The sequence below is a fragment of the Ammospiza nelsoni genome, chromosome 2, assembly GCF_027579445.1.
Source record: "Ammospiza nelsoni isolate bAmmNel1 chromosome 2, bAmmNel1.pri, whole genome shotgun sequence".
NCBI classification, from domain to species: domain Eukaryota; kingdom Metazoa; phylum Chordata; class Aves; order Passeriformes; family Passerellidae; genus Ammospiza; species Ammospiza nelsoni.
Window position 1 is genome coordinate 1,034,692 of NC_080634.1, and position 21,845 is coordinate 1,056,536.

The window sequence follows — 21,845 nt, forward strand, 5'->3', positions numbered from 1 at the left end:
TTTTCTCTGGAAGGACCCTTCACTGGCACTCCTCTCTTGCAGCTCAGAGCACACAGGGGCCAGAGAAACTATTATTATAATAATAATCAATTTCTTATTCTTCTTAGTAATAATAATATATTTTATTATTATTACTACTACTATTATTCATCTTGTCCTTTACCCATGTGAGTGGTGCTGAGAGCCAGAGTGGAACTCCCCAAAGGAAAACCAATCTATCACCTCCTTGCCAGGCCTCCAGTACCACTGCATCAGACACAAAATGAAATCTGTCTCCACATCTCCCTGGGTTTGAAGTGAAGTTTACAGAGCTGCAGTTTCCATTTCTACCTGTGCAGATGCACACCTGCAGAAAGGCAGAAGTGTTTGCCACCATGGACTGGAAGTGGAAATACAAAATTCCATGTATTGCTCTGATCTGTAGCCCCAGAGGGCTTCTGAACATGAGACTTGTCAGGGCAAAGATTTTATGTAACTTTCCATTTCTAGCATTTCCTGACAGCTGAAGGCAAGAAATCTGGCAGAAGGGCAAGAATAGAACCAAAAAGCACATGGTTGCTAGTGCTCTACATGGCTAAATGTAGCATAAACTACAATTGCAGCAGAATCATTTTGCAGCAGCACCAGCAGCAGTTGAAAATAATGGAAGAAGATGCAGGTTTTTACATGAACAGTGGCAACAGTCAGAAAAATAGATGGAGAGTGTTAAATGCTTCCTCAAAATTTAAACAATGAGATAATACGAATAATGTCGTTTTAATATATAAAAGTAAACAATTATTACCTTAAATTGCTCAACTTTTTCAAGCTTTTCCAGGTCTGGAACCAGCCTTACTCCATCTTCCAGAGTTTTCAGGAACTCTACCTGGAATGCTACCATTTCAGTTAGGTTCCCAAAGAGAACATCCAGCTAATAAAAGGAGAAAAAAAGCAAAATGTTGAAAATATCACTTTGAGGCTAAATTGTGTTTTCTAGAACTGCAGCAATTCTCAGTGCAATTGTAAAACAATGTGATGCCAGGAAAAAACAAGCTGCAGACATCACTGAGCAGCACCTTGATGCTCCACTCAATCCATTATTTGAGAGAAATGGAACTCAGTGAAATTAATTTCAGACAAACAAGGGTTGACATACCTCATCTGGTGTGAGGAAGGTTTCTTTCTGTAGAGGCTTCAGGTATCTCTCCATCAGACAATTTAAATCCTAAAAATTCACAGAAAGATTCCCATGTTGGTCCCTCTGGGTATTGACTGAGGTGGGAAATTACGCTTACCTAATCTGAGGATTTTCCCTTTTTACACACAGCATGAAATAGCTGGATTTTGCACAATTTAAGACAGGAAAAGCAAACATTCACACATTTCTAGTTGCAGAACCAGATCCCAGTGAGCAGTAACTGCACACCAGCTTAGCCCAAGAGCCGAACCATTTGGAAACGCCTCATCTCCGTGGTTTCAGCGACATTTCAGGCATTGTGTATATTATATATAACATGTATTTATGTCACAGAACTGAGGGCAAGCGCAGCAAGAGCCCCAGAGGTGAGGCAGAAAGCAGGAGAGCCCTGAGGCCGAGGTCTCACCTTGACGTAGGTGCGCTCGGTCTCCAGCAGCTCACAGATGACCTTCCTGAGCTTGTCTGCGTCCGTGAGCTGCCTCATGGCGCTCAGCTGGGGCCCGGCACAGTCCTGGGGGGCAGCGCTGCACTCACAGGGGTTCATCTCATGCAGGCTGCGACAGAAAGCTGCCACCTGCTCTGTGCTCTTGGGAGACAAGGGAGAGGAAAGAGCAGTGGTAATATTGCAACTAAGAGCCAGAGGAACAAAGGGGCTGAGGAGGGTTTGCAGCTCAGCAGTTGCAGCTTGGGGACTTCTTAACAGGCACAAGTGTCTATTCTGCCTCTCTGTGACTGGGATAAAGGGAAAAAAAAAAAAAAAAAAGGAGTTGCAGAATTCAAATTAATTGAAGCGCTGCTCAGCTTCATTCCTGGTCTCACACACACGTGAATTTTAATTAAAACAGGCTCATCCAGCACTTATGACCGACAAACTCACAGAGAAGCCCAAGAACAGGGAACCAAAAATGCCTGTGCAAACAAAAGTCACGGGCCAGCCCCTGGCAGTTCCCCAGCCAGGCCTGCAGCAGCGCTGGGAACAGCTCAGCTGACACAGAGGCACAAACCACTTGGGCTGGGCCATGGGGAAGCAGAGCCTCCCAGCTAAATCCCCTCCAGGCTCCAAGCAGAAGCTCTCTGGGCAAGCAGCTGTGTCCCCAGGCTGTGTCTGCAAATGTGAACTTCTTCCCCGTAAGTGCCAATTCCCAGAGCTGCTCCCTCTCCCTGCTTCCTTTAGTATTTAATCAGCTGCCTATGTAAAAAGCCAGTTATCCTCACTTCACCCCCTCGTGTTAGATCATTTCCTCCCATCTTTCATTACACTGAAGAGTTTGGAGCAGGAATAGTCTCCGGTGTCAATGATGACAGCTCCAGGCTTCCAGGATTGCCAAGGCACCGTGGGCTGCCTCCATCCCTCCCAGAGACCTGCAGGCAAAGAGCTGCTCCAGGGACCACAGCAGATCATCCTGCCAGAGCACCTCAGTCCAGCCTCAGGAATTTCTCTACAGCCACCCAGTGCAGGAATTTCCCCATGGAAAAGGTTCCCAGGGAGGTTTGGGGTGCCCATCCTGGAGGTGTCCAGGGAATTCCTGGCGGTGGCACTCAGAGTTCTGGGCTGGGTGACAGGGTGGGCATCGGGCACAGCTTGGGCTCCATGGTCTCAGAGGTGCTCTCCAACACGGGTAATTCTGTGGAACAACTGATCCAAAATCAGCCTGCTCAACCAGAGAAGAGAGCAGAGGAGGAAAAAAAAAAAAAAACTAACCCCAAAAAAATAAAAGAGTGAGAGAAAATAAAGTGCATCCTCACCTTGCAGTGTGGAGACAAAGCTCTGCCCCTGGGACATCACTTCACTCCCACCCACTGATAGTTGTGATCTCCATGTTTTTAAAGCCCTGCAGTCTGCTCTCAGAGCTATTTCCTCTCCATGCACCTACAATCCATGTTAGGACAAGGAAAGATTTCCACCCCCTTCTCTCAGAGGTCTCTTGGGGCTGCAAATGCTCCCCTGAGGTTTTACTGCACAGCACATGAGCAAAGATGCTCATTGCACAAAGGATCATTTTCTTCAAAACACTATTGTGAGCCAGGAACTGGCTGTCTACCCAGAAATGCCTTTTGGACACACTTCATTCCAGGGAAAATATTCCCCTTCAGTTTCTGAGGTTTAACTCAGGTGTGGAAGAAAGGAAAAACATTGCAGGTTGAGGGCAGGAGGAAGCAGTGAATTGGACCAGTCCATCTCCAGCTCACTCTGTTCCTGGCATGTGTCACTGAGATTTGAGATTTATTCATCTTAATTATTCAATAATTCCTGTTGTATCTCAGTAAGGTTCCACCTACACATAATGTGGTTTTAAGTATAAAGCCACCCAAACTTTTGGATTAGATCAGATTTCAGCATGTGTGACCTTGATCCCAACAGCCCCAAATCCAGCAAGGGCAGTGGGTGAAACCTGGCTCCAGCACAGTTAAAACACCTTCCCAAGCGCCCTGCTCTGCTGAGAGAGAACTGACAGCTCAGATGTGACAACCTGCAGAGCCCCAGCACAGGCAGGTTTTGCTCAGCAGTGTTTGGCTTTGCTAGCATTACCTGAGGCAGATGTGTCCAGGGGTGTTTTGCTTTAAGATCCAAATGCACAAATAAATCCACTTCTACTGCATAAAGCACAATCTGGAACCAAACCCCCAAATAAACCAAGTGTTAAAGCAGTTCCTGCCTGCCACTCTGCATTCCCCCCATCCTGTGCAGCTCCTGCAGGGAAAGATGGGTCACCCAGAAAGAGAGCACGAAAACGCGCTCGGGGTGTGAAACACCAGCTCAGCACTGAGGCTGAAATAACTCCCAGAGGCATGTGCTGTGCCCCAGCAGGAGCAGCTACACCCACATGGCAGGAAGGAAGCGTAGAGCACTTCCAAAGCCTTATCCGCACTTGTGCACGCCCCATAAACCGCCCCAGGGCTGCAGCACTGCCCTGCCCCACATCTCTGGGGAGCTGCCCACACACCCCACGCTGCCAGGACAGAGTCACGGACACAAACCCATTCCTGTGCCTGCCCACTGACCAAACCGCTGTATTGTGTGAGCACACCTGAGAGGGAAGGTCTCTGAGGTGTCTGCTCAAGGCTGGGGGCTCCTGCCCACCACAGAGCCCTGGGAAGCGATCAGGACGTGCTGAACTTTGTGCTCTCAGCCAAGGGATACAAAGCACTGCTGTGCACACACAGTCCTTCAGACACAAACCACTGACCAAGTCTGGCACTAGAGCAGATCCAGCTGCACTTAAACCCCTCTGAATTCAGCACCTCAGAGGGTCCTTTCTGACCCTCATCCCTCAATAGAAGGCTGCAGTAAACAACCAAGAGAGCCTCACCACCAAGCCTTGTCAAACCACCATCATATTGACAAACTTGGTTACCTTATCAGCCCATATCAATAAAAATACCGTTGTTTCTCTCCTAGAACTGAAATGCTCGACTCCACCTGCAACAACTGCTGTGCTTCATCCCTGAGCACAATCCTGTCCACCTGGTATTCCCTTTAAAAAATCCATCTGCAGACACAAAGCAGGCACACGCTGCACACGGGGGCTACAGGGCACAGCTATTTTGGTGAAAACCCTCAAGCAGATTTCACAAAAACCCCTCTGTCCCCGTTTTCCCACAGAAAGTGGCTAAGTAGGGAAGGTCTGGAAGAGAAACAGATCCTTTTATCTCTCTGCAGCAGCTCTGGCAGCAGTGACAATGACAGCTCTAAACCAGGATTTCTCACGGGGAATTACGGCATCACACTTGAGGCACAATCCCGCAGGCAATCCCTTCAAAGGCTGAAAATGAGCCCGAGGGCTGCACAGCTGGGAAGCGGAGCTCACAATCATGAACCCCTCCTCGGGAAGGGGCTCAGCAGAGGCGCCAGGCTCACACCCTGCCCATGGAGGAGGATCAAGGACATCACAGCCACGGGGCGGCTGCCTGCGGAGGGGCAGCGCTGAAGCCATTTCCTGATGAGTTTGCCATGCACACACATCCAGTGCCCGGGCATCAGGCACTGCACTCTGTGCACACCCGGAGCAGCAGCGCCCGCCCAGACAAAGCCCACCAAGCCGCATCCCTCCAGCGCCTCCGCAGGGCACAGGGAAAGCCTGACAACCCCCGAGCGCCGCTCCCGAGCCCATCCATCCCCCGGGAGCGCTCACCAGGTACAGCATCCGCAGCAGGGAGTCCCCGTCCCTGCCGGCGCTCTCGCTCCGCACCCTCCGGCTCCCCCTCCTCAGAGCCGACATCGCCGCAGGGCAGCGCCGCGGGGCCGGCACCGAGCGGGCACCGCGCTCCTCCCGGGGCTGGCACCGAGCGGGCACCGCGCTCCTCCCGGGGCCGGCACCGAGCGGGCACCGCGCTCCTCCCGGGGCCGGCACCGAGCGGGCACCGCGCTCCTCCCGGGGCCGGCACCGAGCGGGCACCGCGCTCCTCCCGGGGCCGGCACCGAGCGGGCACCGCGCTCCTCCCGGGGCCGGCACCGGGCGGGCACCGCGCTCCTCCCGGGGCTGGCACCGAGCGGGCACCGCGCTGCTCCCGGGGCTGGCACCGAGCGGGCACCGCGCTCCTCCCGGGGCTGGCACCGGGCGGGCACCGCGCTCCTCCCGGGGCCGTCACCGGGCGGGCACCGCGCTCCTCCCGGGGCCGCGCATCCCTGGCGGCTCCCCCGCTCCTCCCGGGCTGCTCCTGCTCCACCCAGGCTCTCCAAGATACTCCTGCTCCTCCCAGGCACCCCGAAATGCTCTCCCGCTCCTCCCAGATACCCCGAGATGCTCCCGCTCCTCCCAGATACCCCGAGATGCTCCCACTCCTGCTCCTCCCAGGCACCCTGAGATGCTCCCTCTCCTCCTGAGCTGCTCCCGCTCCTCCCAGGCTCCCCGAGATGCTCCCACTGCTGCTCCACCCAGGGACCCCGAGATGCTCCCTCTGCCCCCGGGCTGCTCCCTCCGCGTGTGAGCGGGGCAGGACAGCGCCCACCTCCCCCTCCCGTGCCATCCGCTCACCGTGCCGAGCCGTGCGCTGCTGGGCAGGCAGCTCCGGAGCCCGGGCAGCCGGGGATTTCTGTCTGTCTGTCGGGAATGTCTGTCGGGAACAGCGGGAATAGCGCTGCCTGTGGCTCGGCACGGCCCGGGAATACCGAATGAAAGGAACTTCAAAGAGCCGGTTCTGCCGCTGGGAAAGCGACCCCGCAAATCCCCCTCCTAATCCTTTCACGGCTACTGCAACGCACTGAAGGTTTGGAGACTTATGCTGGTCTCGAGTAATGCTGCAGAGAGCAGCCGACCTACTTTTCTTGGGAAAAAAAAATCCCTCCAAGAGGCACGGGCGTGCACTCACAGAGCCATGGAGCACTGCTGCCAGGTAACTGGCCCTGACTGCCACAGGCACATCTGCAATCAGAAACAGGAGAAACCAGGCTCCTGCAGCAATTGGAACTGCTGACACTGTACAGCACATCCCCAGTCAAATTCATAGGGCCACGACAGGAAAAGAAAATGGACAAAGACTGATTTTGAGATTCAGTACTGGCAACCTGCAGCATCAGCAACTCATATATTCGGTTTTCTGGGTGCCCCCTTGGAACTCCAATATTGAAAATAATCAGGTCACCACAGGGGCAAGTAACCACTGAAGGAATTACAGGTGTGACACGTTTCTGATGCTCTGTTGAACACAGGCTGGCAGAGGGGCATGGCCCCGTTTCATAAACAGCCTGAAATTTGGTGCTGGATGAAAACAAGCCTGAAAAGGTGGCAGAGAGCAGGCTTTCCTTTCCCCCATTCTTCTCCCTCCCAGCTCTCTCCTCTCCTTGGCCCCCACATGAAATGGGGACAGAAAGGAAAGGCAGAAGTCCTCCCCAAAGCAAAACCAAGTTGTAGAAAAGCTCAGGGCAGGGCCAGGTGCACCTGGAAGGCACCCTGCTCGCCACCCTTCACATGGATGTCACCCCAAGAGATAAGAGGTGAAATTAGATAGGGAGAGAGCCAGAGAGCAGCAGCTATCCCACACCACTGACACCTCAGCCCACCCTGGAGAAGGGTTTCCAGTATTTTACCACAACAGACACTCAGTTTCCTTATTCCATATAATGGAATCCTTGCTTTGATAGCAGCAATGAAGAAGAAAGCTCTGCATTATCAGGCCTTTAGGATATACAGAAGACAAGCTCCTCAGAAAAGGGAGGAGTCCTCAGGGCCCCTGCTGCACCCCCAAATCCTCCAGCACCACCACAGCTCGGAGGCTTTTGCAGATTAAGAACCAAAGCAGCACTCGAAGGAAACACCCACGTGCACACATGCTGGGCTGGGGGAAGGGACAGGGGCACCACGAGGAGGAGGAGGAGGAAGGGCACGTTGCAGTGCCTCCTGTGTCACACAGCCCCCTGCCTGGCAAAGGAAAAGGGCCCAAGGGCAGCTCTTGGTGGCATTTCCCCCACTTACCTTCCCACAGAGCCTGTGCTACGAGAGCAGCGGGAGCGGCTGCAGCACCTGGCTGCTCTCCTCTCCTCTCCTCTTCCCTTCCCATCAATCATTCATGTGCCCCAGGATCCCTGTGCTGCCTGCAGAGCCAGGGAGCCTCCTGGGGAAGCTGTCCCTGCCTGCAGTGCTCCCCGGGCAGGGATGGAGCCCTGCAGGACTGCTCTGGGATCCCAGCTCCTAATGCTGCCTCTGTGTTCACCTGGGGAGCTCTGCTGCTGCTAAAATGGGGACATTCCCCTGCTGACCAGCAGGGAATGGATGGGACTGCTCCTGCCCTGCTGCACCCAAAAAGGGCAGGAAAATAAGAAAAGTCTCTCCTGAGCTCCACCATGCAGGGCTGGGAGCAGGATGGGATAAAGGGGAAGGTGGCACGAGGGCAGAGCCTTCCCCATGGACAGAAATAACTAACCCCTGTGAAACAGCCCTGAGGACACCACCTTAATCTGCTGTGCCATAATCCCAGGAGCATGGAAAGGTGTGGGAGTGCAGGGACAGGGAAACACCTTTGTTTTCCTCCTCCTGTCTGTGACTTCCCATGGGAAAGCACACCCGGCAAGAATCCTCCTTCCCATGCACATCAGCTTCCCAAGCACACAGAGAAGCCAAGGGATTAGGAAAACCCTCAGCTGAGCTTTTTTCTTCCCCACTGCCAAACACTGGGATTTTCTATAAGCAGTGCAGGATAATTTGGGGGTTCAGCAAGGAAGGCACTGAGTACAGAGCAGGGACAGCAGCATCCCTGAGATTGCCAGATTCAGAATGTTAGACATATTCCATAGGTCCTTGGGTCTTTCATTTGTGGGAGAACATTCCAAGCAGTTTGAAACAGAAGAAAAAAATTCCTCACTCCCCTTCATCCCCCACAAATACAGAGCCATATTTCTGCATCCCAAAGGAAACACTCAGTGATGTCAACATTTCACAGCCAGACAGGCAGGAGCTCCTCCTGTTGGAAAGCAGGGTTCCTTAGAGCTGGGAGTCACTCCTGCAGGAGGGAATATTCAGCATTGAAGCTGCTAACACCCGTTTATTTCTCAGTTTGACTCCATCTGCCGAGCTGCAGGGCTAATGGGGTAATCCCTGTGCCTCGTGCAGGCAGTTCCAGCTCCGAGCACCCGGGAGATGAGGGGCCAACCCCCAGGAACAGCCATGGAGAGCAGGCACCCCCCAGCAGCCACGAGCTGTGCCGGCTGCTCTGCCACAGCCTGCTCTGACAGAACGCACTCCGCTCACAGCGTGCCAGAGTCCCACGGATCTACAGGCACAGAGCCCCAAATACCAACAAACACCTCCACTGAATACAGAAATTCGCAGCTAAACATCACAAACTATCAACAAACGCTTCCACTTACTAAAGAAGAAATTTACAGCTCAAAATCCTAAATTTTTAACAAACGTTGCCAATTACTGGAGAAGAAATTTACAGTTAAAACCCCAAAGTATCAAGAAACATCTCCACTTACTGGAGAATAAATTTACAGGTAAAAATCCCAAACTATCAACAATCATCTCCTCTTACTGGAGAAGACATTCACAGTTACAAATCCCAAACTATCAACAAACACTTCCTCTTACTGGAGAAGAAATTCATGGTTAAAAATCACAAACTATCATCAAACAGTTCCACTTAACTAAAGAAGAAATTTACAGGTAAAAATCCTAAACTATCAACAAACACTTCCACTTAATGGAAAAGGAATTTGCAGTTAAAAATCCCAAAGTATCAAGAAACATCTCCACTTACTGGAGAAGACATTTACAGATAAAAATCACAAACTATTGCCAAACACCTCCAATTCATAAAGAAGTAATTTACAGTTAAAAACCTTAAACTATCTACAAAGACTTCCACTTACTGGAGAAGAATTTTATAGTTAAAAATCATAAAGTATCACAAAACATCTCCATTTAATGGAGAAGAAACTTACAGTTAAAAATCCCAAAGTTTCAACAAAGACCTCCACTGACTGGAGAAGAAATTTACAGTTAAAAATCATAAAGTATCAACAAACACCTCCACTTATTGGAGAAGAAATTCACAGTTAAAAAATCCCAAAGTATCAACAAACACTTCCATTTACTGGAGAAAAAACTTACAGGTAAAAATCTCAAACTATCAACAAACATCACCACTTACTAAACAAGAAATTTACAGTTACAAATCACAAACTATCAACAAAGACTTGCACTTACTGGAGAAGAAATTTACAGCTAAAATTCAAAATCTATCAACAAACACTTCCACTAACTAAAGAGTAAGTTTACAGTTAAAACTCCAAACTATTAACAAGCACTTCCACTGACAGAAGAAGAAATTTACAGTTAAAAATCCCAAGCTGTTAACAAACATCTCCACTTCCTGGAGAAGAAATTTACAGTTAAAAATCCCAAAGTATTAATAAACATCTCCACTTACTAAACAAGAAATTCACAGTTAAAAATCATAAAGTATCAAAAAACAACTCCACTTAATGAAAAAGGAATTTACAGTTAAAATCCCAAGCTATCAACAAACACCTCCACTTACTAAAGAAGAAATTTACAGTTAAAAATCCCAAAGTTTCAAACAAAGACTTCCACTTACAGGAGAAGAAATTTAGTTTAAAATCCTAAACTATCAACAAACATCTCCACTTACTAAACAACAAATTCACAGTTAAAAATCCCGAAGTATCAACAAGATGGGCCCTGACTGAAGAAGAAATTATGTGTACTCACAAGCTGTTCCTCAATAAAAGCTAGAAACAAAGTGTATTCCCCTTCCCTGTGAGCATTTCACGTTTCCCTTGCACTGTGTGGCTATCAAGGACACGAGTCCAGGCTGGGCTGCCACCAGGGCTCAGGAAACAAGGGGCCAAAGTCTTTTCCTTCCTTTCTCTGCAAAGGACCAGCCCAGAGCTCACCACAACACAGCTCGGTTAAACAGGAGAGAAAAAACGAGGGGAAACGCCAACAGCCTGAGATGAATTCTCATTACACCATTAATGTGGAGGAAAACAGCTGTAAGCTCTCAGCATCACCCGTATCGCAAATACCTCACAGCAATCACGATCATCTGCTGGATTGTGCCTCAGAAGCCACCGATCATCATCACCTACTGTCACCACCAACCGCAGAGGAGAATCGATGGCAATTAGCAACCCATTTGCACAAGCTCTTAGCTGTAACTGCAGAGTTTGGCTTCGGTTTGAGGTGGACTGGCTGTGATTAGTTTGCAGCTAGACACCTGCATGTGAGTGATGCTACTGCTGCAAGGAAATACAGTTTAATTTACATGTGTCCTAAGCCTAGCAATCAAGAATTGGAAATCCTAATAATCCACGTGGTTTAGTGGAGCTGCTGTGGGGATGGAGGTGACAAACCAGCCCATTTACAAACTGTGGGGAACATTATCACAGGCACTGGAGATGTGAGCCCACCCTGGAAAAAGGGCACGGGTCTTGCTGAAGAGGCAGCGGGTGATGTGCCACCACCAAAGCTGTGGTTTGCTCCATCCAGGATCATCCAAAACACCTTCACAGATCCCATCTGGGATCATCCACAGACAGCTCCACAGTAAAAGCAGCGTTTTCCCAGCACAGGTGGAAACTGAGCCTCCTCACCTTGCTCATCTTCTCCGCCTCGTCCGATGATTCCAGGTCCTGCGCCTCCGCCTCCTCTGGGGCCACCTCGGCTGAGCTGTCGGGGTCACTGCAGAGGGAGTGCCCTGCCAGAGCAACACAGGGGTGAGAACACGGCCAGAGCTCCCCAAAACGCCCAGGAAACCCTGCCGCAGCCGTGGAGCTCCCATGGAACCCCAACACCCAGGGGTGACCTGCGAGGAGGGCGCGCAGCACGGGCGTACAAACAAACAGGTCACAACCAGACATCATTCATTTCCCTGGCAAGCACCGATGCAGAGATAAGGCTAAAATGTCACATGGAAATGCTGACATCCAGCCTGCACTGCCCGGCTGCTGAGCAGCGCCAAGGAGCTTTCCACCCCAGTGCTTTCACATGGGAACTGGGAGCGTGCAGCCCTTGGTGCTGGCCAGCCTGCCCTGGCTCACGCGGCACACGGCGATTCCTGCACTGCTGGCCTGACACACTCACCTGCTGAGGAAACAAACCCAGCTTTAGACCTTTCCAGGAGTCAGGACCCAACATTCAGCTGCTGTTCAGGCAAGCTTTTAGACCCTATTAAAAATAAATCGCACGACTGTGCAAGATTTCCCACTTTGTTATGTCCAGAGGTAATCTAGAAAACCCAGAGTTCAGAAATCTGGAAATAACCTCAGAACATATTCTGCACACTGGGATGGAGCCAAGTTGGGCACTGATGAAATGGAAAGGACATAAAAGGTAGCTCAGAGCTCAGGCCCCTCTTCTGAAAAGAGAGGAAAAAATGTGCCTGGAGGGGTTATTTGGCAACACAGAATCTATTTGAAGAAGTGTTTTCTCTATAAGAAGTTCAGTTTTCTGAGCCTTGCCCAGATTTTATCAAATCTCACTATCAGCTTTCTGCTCTCCCTATTAACGTGTGAAAAAGAATTTTCCAGGTGTCCATTTAAAAAAGCAGAGAAAATAAGTGCTATGTGCCTTAATTTGTGTGGGCCAGACCGTGTTTTTCCACTGCATTAAATTTCCCTTCTCTCACTGTGTGAAATGCACCTTGCAGCTGTTTCCCAGCCCAAAGCAAGGTAATAATATTTGTTCAGTTTACTTTTAAGCCACGCTTTTCCTTTTCCTGCATTTAACCCATTCCCTGCCCTTTCAGCCAGCAGACAGGAATCTCCCACAGGAGCAGACACGCAGCACGTGTGCCCAGCCTGTTCCTGATGTCTCTGGCCAGCAGGGCCCTGAGCAGGCTCATCTGCTGCTTGTTAAATGCAGCCAGAGCCATAAAGCTGCACGTTCCTGTCCCTGAAAAGCTCCCAGCTCCCGGCCCACTTCTGTCAGCATCATTCCATCACCTGCTTTCTGCCCTGGGCATCCTTATTTAGTTCTGCCAGGAGAGTCAGTGTGCTGCTTTCCTTCCTCTGACCACTGCCATTTGCTGCCTTTGTGGGACACGCAGGAATGACAAGGGGAAACCCAAAAAAGCAGCAGGAAAAGGGGTCAGACCCAGTGCGTGCCCCAGCAGAGAGGGAGGTCACAGGAGCCCCTCACACCTGGGACAGTGTGACCCATGTCCATCAAACAACTCCACTTGTGGCCACAACCAGCACAACAGAAGGAAGTTTTCTACCACTGGAGCAAAGGGGCTGGGGCTTAAAGGTCTGGAAAATGATGGAAAGCTTCAGCACCAGCCCAGCACTTGGCTGGAAATTCCCACGACTGCTGCTTCCAGTTGTCAGGGCTGGTGTAACTCAAGGGATAATGACAATTCCACAATGTGTGGTACCTCTCCTTGCTGCCATATATTTATTTCTTACTATTTACATATTTATTTCAGTGCCATGGGAATAAATATCCTGAGCCAAGCTCTGCCAGCTGCAGCACAAAGCTCCAAGTGTGCACCTTGCTAACACAAAATGCACACCAGGAATCCTGCACCACAGTGCCTAAGCTTCAAAAATATCAATATATAATAAAAATATATATACAAAATATTATAAATATATATCTATAATATCTATAATGTAATAATATATTATATATATTATATATATATATATTTATATATTGATATATAATGAATTTATATTTCAATATATAACAGAAATACCAATACCCCAATATCAACTATTTGGGCAGTTTTACAGCAGCTTCCCTAATCCTAATGCTGCCAGGGAATGGCCCTGTTATGACAACAGAGTCATTAAGCCTCTCTGAAGAGGCTCTGTCATTAAATGCACCATTTTTGACAGGAGTTGTTAGGGAATGGTGTCTTGGATTAAATTTGTATTTAAGGTGGCATGTCACCTATAAATCCACAGTAAAACAGAGTATGTCCTCTTTTTCTTCCTTGCAGAAGAATTCTGGTTAGCTCTGAAACACTGAGCTATGAAAGGAGCACACACCCTGGGATGCTGGGGATGGGATTCATTTCCATGGGGAAATCGGGAATAAGGGATTAATTTCCATGGGGAAATGGGGAAGGAGGGATTTATTTCCATGGGAAAATCGGGAATAAGGGATTAATTTCCATGGGGAAATGGGGAACACCAGCCTCGCCTCCTGTGAGGAGCAGAGGCCGCCAGAGGGCGAGGCAGCACCGCAGCAATTTGGGGAACTGGGGATGGAAAACGGAATTTTATCCCAAAGCCCTCCGGTGGCTGCTGCAGGAAGTGCCCCGGAATTGTCACATCAAGAGTAACAACTGGGCTACAATGAGTCTGAAATCAGCCCCGTGAAAATAACCCTGAAGAAATCAGGGTCACTGCTGGCCTCGGCTGGTTCTGAAATCCAAATTACTCAGCCCAAGGGGGCCTGTGATGGATGAGGATGGAATAAAATTCAGTGGCTGTTCTCACAGTGCAGCAGCAGTTTGTTTCAGTTTCACAGCACAGATTTACCCTGTGTGTCAATAACTCCAGCCTCTGACTGCTCTCTGAGCCACAAAACAACAAACTCCCCAAAACACCCAACTGCTCCTATCCAGGAGACTCAAACACCATCCCAAACAGGGGGCACATTCTTTATCAGCCTTTATCCATTCTGCATGGTGATTTATGTGCCTCACATTATCCCCCATGCTAAAAGTCTCCAAAACCCAGGGGCAGGCAAAGCCTAAACCTCAGAGACTGCCCCACACTGCAAGAAGGGAGTGAAACAACCAAATCTGGGTATCAATCCCATTCCCCATCCCCTTCCAAGAGCAGAATACCTTCCTGATGGTATCAATCCCATTCCCATCCCCTTCCAAGAGCAGAATACCGTCCTGATGGTGTGGGGAGATCCAAAGCTGTGCTCCAGCTTCCAGCTCTCATTCCCTGCACCCAGGGGAGCAGCACACTCCTCATGGGGAGGGCACACAGACCCCACTGATCCTTTTAGGCAATCAGGAAAACCTGCTCTGGGGTCCAGACACAACCAGAGCTAATCCCCCTCTGCCAAATGTATGCAGGCTGTGTTACAGGAGAGAACCAGAGCCAGGAAAAGCAGAAAGAGATGAAAGGAACAAAACTTGTGGCTCTGCAAAGGCAGTGCAGCTCCATGGGGAAAGCATCCACGGTGCCCAGGACGGCAGCTCTCACATCAATCACAGATACAAACCCAAGGTCACTTCCAGAACCAGCTGCTGAGCAAACACAGCGAGGAAACCACGGCCACAGAGCTGAATTGCACCTCCAGCCCCAAGCTCAGCGTGTGCAGGGCAGCTCCAGGTGATGGAAGAGCTGTGAGAGATGTCAGATTTAACAGGAGCTGTGGCAGACACTGCAGGGAGGTCAAATACAGCCCTGCTTTGCTCCTCTGCACCTCCCATTGAGCAGCAAGGCACCAGGACAGCTTTATAAAAAAAAAAAAAAAAAAAAAAAAAGTATTTTCATAAAAAAAAAATTTAAAAAATCATATTTTGAAAATACACAAAATCATTTGCCTCACACAAAAATGAGGTGTGTGTCTCTCTGTGCCCACAGGTGTGTGTGTGCCACTGGCACTGTCACCCTGTGCCCACAGGTGCTGTGTGTGCCACTGGCACTGTCACCCTGCTGGGAGGGGATGCAGTTCCTCAGCCACAGACTCAATCCGTGTCCCAGAAATCAAAAAGCATCCAGCAGAAATCATGGAGCTGCAACCAACAAGGACACAAATAAATAGGTCAGTGGGTATTTCATACTTGACTGCTCTCTACAAGATGCTGCGGAGCCAAGAACAAAAATCCAAGATGAACAAAAATCCAAGATGAACAAAAATCCAAGGTAACACCACAATACCCCAAATACAAGTAGAGACCCCTTTGTAAATGTCACATAGGTAATGAATCCCTGACAAAGCACAGGGGCAGAAAAAGAAAAGATGCAATAAAACACAGAAGGAAATGGGAGGGGAAAGATCTGCTGCCTCCCAGTCACACACTTGGGTGCAAAGCCTTGATTTCACTGCCACTTTGGGCTAAGCCATCCCAAATCATTTCATGTACCAGGGACACCTGCTCTCCTCCTGCTGGCTGGAAGAAATATTTCCCTCCTTTTTGGGGGGAACAGATCCAGCCCAACATTCCAGGAGGAATGTGAGTGTTGGGAGGGCTCTGTGTGAGCACAGCAATCCCAATTCCCACTCCCTGCTCCCAGGGCACACTGACCCCAGGGAAAGCTGAGCCCCCAGCACTCAGGGTTTCTGTGACAATCACAAAGACAAGAGGCTTGTGAGAAGCTGCTGCTGAGCAGCAAATGGGGGCACCTTGTGGCCAGCTGTGAAAGTGTGCAAGACTACCTCGATTTTCCAGCACAAAAGCCTCACTGGGAAGACTTGCATGAAAACTAAAAGGGGAGAATTTCATGAAAATGTTGAATTGTAGCTGCCTGTGTAGGTTTAGTCCACATCTTACACGAGGTTGACTTCAGCAGTCCCCTCAGGAGGATTTGCCATAAGCTGTGTGGAAGCTTTTCCTGCTCCCTCTTTTGCTATGAATATCGCACTCCCCAGAGCCAGACTCAGAACAATTTTGATTACCTAGAAACTCCTTAATTCTTAATCCCACTGATTTTTCCTGTATTTTAAATGATTCCAAAAAATAGAAGCAAGAGGTACAACCAGTGTCCTGTTCTGTTGCCAGATCTAGAGGAGCAGGTAGAAATTCAGGAACCGAACTTGTGGCAAACAATTCCCACTTGCTATAGATTGATCTTCTGGCCAGCTGGGCTCTCTGAGCAGGAATGTCCCTCCCCATGGCACTGGGGTCACCCGCACATGTCAACCCCTAAATCTGGGTGTTTAAAACATCCCTGTGAGTGATTTGTGCATCTCACCAAACACACAGGGCACCTGTGCTCCTGGCTGACCCCAGAGGGGAGAATCACAGAGCCACAGAATCTCCTGAGCTGGAAGGGACCCACACGGATCATACAGTCCCACCCTGGACAGTCACCCCAACAATCCCACCTGAGCATCCCTGGAGCCCTGTGGGGCCATGCCCATGCCCTGGGGAGCCTGGGCAGTGCCCAGCACCCTCCAATACCCAGCACAGCCCTCCCTGTCCCTGTGCCAGGGAGCAGAGGTTGGAGCACTCAGTTCTGTGACTGTCCCAGCTTGTGGGGTGCCTGTGCTGATGCCACCTTACCTCCTTAGATTCCCATCATCTCCACCATTTACTTCATGAAATTCCATTACGTCACAGAATTTGAGTCATTCCTTTCTTATTTCTTTTGTGTGATGATGCAACTGTAGTTGATTGTTGAAGTTCTGATTTTCTCAAGCAGCCATGAGAACCACATTCCTTGTTTAAAAGCAATTTTTTTTCCTAAGCTGTGTTTGGAACGAGCTATCACTTCACATGCTGCCTTTAGAAGGTTAATCACGAGTCACAGCTTATGCCTTACACCCAACACCTGTCCTCAGACTCAGCTACAATCCCTGAACATCCACTCAGCTCCTGAATTGTGATGATTTCCAAGTATGAGGCTAAAGCATCTGCTTGCTATTGCAACCCTATTTATAGCTTGGACAAAAATGTTCCTTTCCTGTTTCCCTAACGATAGACTGACAACTGCCCTTACTCAGATCATGAATATATGGTTATCATTTACCATAGCAAAACTGCATTTTGATGTTTAAATTGTAAATAAGACTCCCCAGAAAAGCTGAGAAGAACACTTCTCACTTACTTTGTGTTCCAGTGGGCACAGATTGTCACCAGCTGGTATCAGTGATTGACTTGGTACATGAAAACTGACTAAGTGCAGGACTTCAGTCACAGAGCCAAAGACACTGAACCTGGGCGATTTCTCTGGTAAGGAGAAAGCCACACAGCCTGCCCAAGAGCTGGGAGCCTGATCACTTTTACACACTGCTGTCACTGCCGTATTTTCTGCAAAATCCCCTTGCCCAGGATTCTTCTCCTGGGAAGCTTAGAAGCCTCAGAGAAAAAGGAAAACAATTTATCTGATTTTTTTCTCCTGTGTTTTGCTGCCTTGGAATGTGGTTTGGACATTGTTTACCAACAGATGATTGTTTCATTGCTTTCTGCTGTGAATTCTTTTGACTTATTGGCCAATAAGTGGCCAAGATGTGTTGGACTCTGGAGAGAGAGTCACGAGTTTTCATTAGTACCTTTCATTTCATTAGTATCTTTCTAGCCTTCTGTCTGTATCCTTTCTCGATCCTTTAGTATAGTTCAGTATCATTTAGTATAGAATTCCTTAATGTAACATAGATCATAAAACAATAAATTAGCCTTCTGAGAACATGGAGTTGGATTCATCATTCCTTCCTCCCTTCATTGGCGGACTCAGAAAATACAACACCCTGCAGGCAAGCCCAGCCTGATGCTGACATTTTACAGATCTTTGCCAGGATAAAGGGCACCCCTGTGAGCCCAGGACCTCGTGCCCAGCTCAGGCTGTAGCTGCCCTCTGTCCCCACAGGGCACGAGCCCCCAGAGCGGTGTGTGCTGCCCTCTGTCCCCACAAGGCACGCGCCCCCAGAGCGGTGTGTGTGCTGCCCTCCCTCTGTCCCCACAGGGCACGAGCCCCCAGAGCGGTGTGTGTGCTGCCCTCCCTCTGTCCCCACAGGGCACGAGCCCCCAGAGCGGTGTGTGCTGCCCTCTGTCCCCACAGGGCACGAGTCCCCAGAGCGGTGTGTGTGCTGCCCTCTGTCCCCACAAGGCACGCGCCCCCAGAGCGGTGTGTGTGCTGCCCTCCCTCTGTCCCCACAAGGCACGAGTCCCCAGAGCGGTGTGTGCTGCCCTCCCTCTGTCCCCACAGGGCACGAGCCCCCAGAGCGGTGTGTGTGCTGCCCTCCCTCTGTCCCCACAGGGCATGAGTCCCCAGAGCGGTGTGTGCGCTGCCCTCCCTCTGTCCCAGCAGGGCATGAGCCCCCAGAGCGGTGTGTGTGCTGCCCTCCCTCTGTCCCAGCAGGGCATGAGCCCCCAGAGCGGTGTGTGTGCTGCCCTCCCTCTGTCCCCACAGGGCACGAGCCCCCAGAGCAGTGTGTGTGCTGCCCTCTGTCCCCACAGGGCACGAGCCCCCAGAGCGGTGTGTGTGCTGCCCTCCCTCTGTCCCCACAGGGCACGAGTCCCCAGAGCGGTGTGTGTGCTGCCCTCTCTCTCCCCACAGGGCACGAGCCCCCAGAGCGGTGTGTGCGCTGCCCTCTCTCTCCCCACAGGGCACGAGCCCCCAGAGCGGTGTGTGTGCTGCCCTCCCTCTGTCCCAGCAGGGCACGAGCCCCCAGAGCGGTGTGTGTGCTGCCCTCTGTCCCCACAGGGCACGAGCCCCCAGAGCGGTGTGTGCGCTGCCCTCCCTCTGTCCCCACAGGGCACGAGCCCCCAGAGCGGTGTGTGCTGCCCTCCCTCTGTCCCAGCAGGGCACGAGCCCCCAGAGCGGTGTGTGTGCTGCCCTCCCTCTGTCCCAGCAGGGCACGAGCCCCCAGAGCGGTGTGTGTGCTGCCCTCCCTCTGTCCCCACAGGGCACGAGCCCCCAGAGCGGTGTGTGCTGCCCTCCCTCTGTCCCCACAGGGCATGAGCCCCCAGAGCGGTGTGTGCTGCCCTCTGTCCCCACAGGGCACGAGCCCCCAGAGCGGTGTGTGCTGCCCTCCCTCTGTCCCCACAGGGCACGAGCCCCCAGAGCGGTGTGTGTGCTGCCCTCCCTCTGTCCCCACAGGGCACGAGCCCCCAGAGCGGTGTGTGCTGCCCTCTGTCCCCACAAGGCACGCGCCCCCAGAGCGGTGTGTGTGCTGCCCTCCCTCTGTCCCAGCAGGGCACGAGCCCCCAGAGCGGTGTGTGCGCTGCCCTCTGTCCCCACAGGGCACGAGCCCCCAGAGCGGTGTGTGCTGCCCTCCCTCTGTCCCCACAGGGCACGAGCCCCCAGAGCGGTGTGTGCTGCCCTCTGTCCCCACAGGGCACGAGCCCCCAGAGCGGTGTGTGTGCTGCCCTCCCTCTGTCCCAGCAGGGCACGAGCCCCCAGAGCGGTGTGTGCGCTGCCCCCGTACCTTGGGTGCCCGCAGCGAAGGGCAGGGCGCTGTCCCCGGGCTCGGGGGGGTTCTCTGGGCGCCGTGGGGGCGGCTGTGCCAGCCTCTGGGGCTCCTCTGGCTCGGGGTGGGTGCGCACGGTGAGGCACAGCGCGGGCTGTGCCAGCGCCTCCTTCAGCAGCGCCGAGTCCAGCTCCTCTGCAGCTCTCTGGTTGAGCTCCAGCACCTCGTCCCCAGCCTTCAGCCCTGTGACACGGAGGGACGGGTCAGACTCGCACAGCACGGAGCTCTCGTGGAGTTTGTGGCTAGACACGATCATTAATGCCTGCAATGGCACTGAGGTGTGATGGACCTGGTGAGGTCTGCTGCCTGGGGGCTCCTCCAGTGGCAACCTAAGAGCAGAGTGCCCAGGGAGCCCCTTGTCCCAGACTGGAAGGCAAGATGTATTCTATTTGCCTTTTTTCACCACATCTGCTGATAAGAGCCATTGAATGTCACTGCATGGCTGATAAGAACTACAGCATCCCATTGGGAGATGTGAGCCCAGAGGGAGGAGCCAAGCATTCCTACCCAGATATAATCTGGAGATTCTGGAACACCAGCACAGCTTCTCCACTGGATTGCCCAGAGGAACAGCAGCTGCCTCTCCCACTGGATCTTCAGAGGAAGAATACACCTTTCTCCAGGATCCCTGCTCCAGCAGAACCAGCCCTGCCACTGCAGGAGGGCTGAGCCACAATTCCAATGGGACTGCTGCCAACAGCCTGACCCACAGGGTGTCAGGTTGGGTTCTGACTCTGGCAGTGTTGTTCTAGTGTACTGCATTGTTTATCTTTTTATTTTCTTCCCTAGTACAGAACTGTTATTCCAGCTCCCATATTTTTTGCCTGAGAGCCCCTTAATTTAAAATTTATAGCCATTTGGAGGGAGGGGGTTTACATTTTCCATTTCAGGGGGGGCTCCTGCCTTCCTTAACAGACTCCTGTCTTTCCAAACCAAGACATCCCTCACAATTTGCCAGCAGCAATTGATGCCTTTTTCCTCATGGCACAGCCACTGTGCCCTACAGTGACCCTTCCTGAATGTCATGTCAGCACAGGGCTGCCCAGCAGGCAGATCTGAGCCCTGCCCAGCCAGTCCTGGCTCCTCTGCCAGCCTGCTCCCAGCAGTTATTTATAGCAGCAGCACCTCAGGGAGAAGGGGATGTGCAGGAAGCAGCTGATTCCCCTGACAGGGATGCTGAGGGCAGCATGCAGCCCTGCCAGGTGACATGGCCATCCCGACCTTCCCTGAGGTGACATGGCAGTCCTGACCTTCCCCAGGTGATATGGCCATCCTGACCTTCCCCGAGGTGACACAGCAGTCCTGACCTTCCCTGAGGTGACACAGTGACACAGCCATCCTGACCTTCCCCAGGTGACACAGCAGTCCTGACCTTCCCTGAGGTGACACAGTGACACAGCTATCCTGACCTTCCCCAGGTGACACGGCCATCCTGACCTTCCCCAAGGTGACACAGCAGTCCTGACCTTCCCCAGGTGACACAGCCATCCTGACCTTCCCCATGGCCAGCTGGGCACTCCCTGAGCAGCAACAGCGAGTACAGAGGGGTTTAATCCCAAATTAATCCCAAACAACCCCTGGGGCAGGCAGGCAGCAGCACTGCCAGAGCCCCGGCTGCTGGACCGGCCCCATCTCCACCCTGCCTTTACAGGGATGAGAGCTGGAATTTCCAGCACAGGGGTGAGCATCCCTGCCATGTGCTGGCACCCTGAAAGCCTGGATGGACCTGAAAGCCCGGATGAACCCTCCAGGAGTACTGACCCACACTGCAGGAGGGAGCTCCCTTAGGAAAATGGAGATCTCCCTAAATGCATGTAATTGTGCCCAGAAACTCCAGTGTGGTGTGCAGTTTCAGGGAGAATCACATGCGCTGGATAGAGTAGCTACAAAGTAAATGGGCTGTAAAATCATAGCTGAAAGAGGGACAAAACAAGGCAAGTCAAGCATTTCACATTATTTAATTTATTCTACTTAGTGATTCTGTGGCATTATAGCAGCACACTAATAGGCCTGCAACCATAAACATTGGATCTGGGGCTCCATTTACTCTTTGCAGCCTTTGTTTTGGATCCTTTGGGATAAAGCTTCACATCTATCTCAGTGCA

The 21,845-nt window shown here is 51.4% G+C and overlaps 1 protein-coding gene across 3 annotated transcripts in view; it reads right to left on the reverse strand.

Moving 5' to 3' along the window:
* The window catches only part of TIAM1 (TIAM Rac1 associated GEF 1), a 143,345-nt gene that overhangs the window by 12,118 nt on the left and 109,382 nt on the right, over nt 1-21,845 (reverse strand). For 2 of the 3 annotated variants that reach the window (XM_059466330.1, XM_059466331.1), the window contains 5 exons: nt 19,699-19,923; nt 11,232-11,335; nt 1,584-1,763; nt 1,136-1,204; nt 785-910 (listed from right to left, as the gene is read on the reverse strand). In XM_059466330.1, the coding sequence (XP_059322313.1) occupies nt 785-910; nt 1,136-1,204; nt 1,584-1,763; nt 11,232-11,335; nt 19,699-19,923 (704 nt within the window). Of the gene's footprint in view, nt 1-784; nt 911-1,135; nt 1,205-1,583; nt 1,764-5,310; nt 5,440-11,231; nt 11,336-19,698; nt 19,924-21,845 lie in introns of those variants that run through there. The other variant, XM_059466332.1, reaches the window with a different exon arrangement.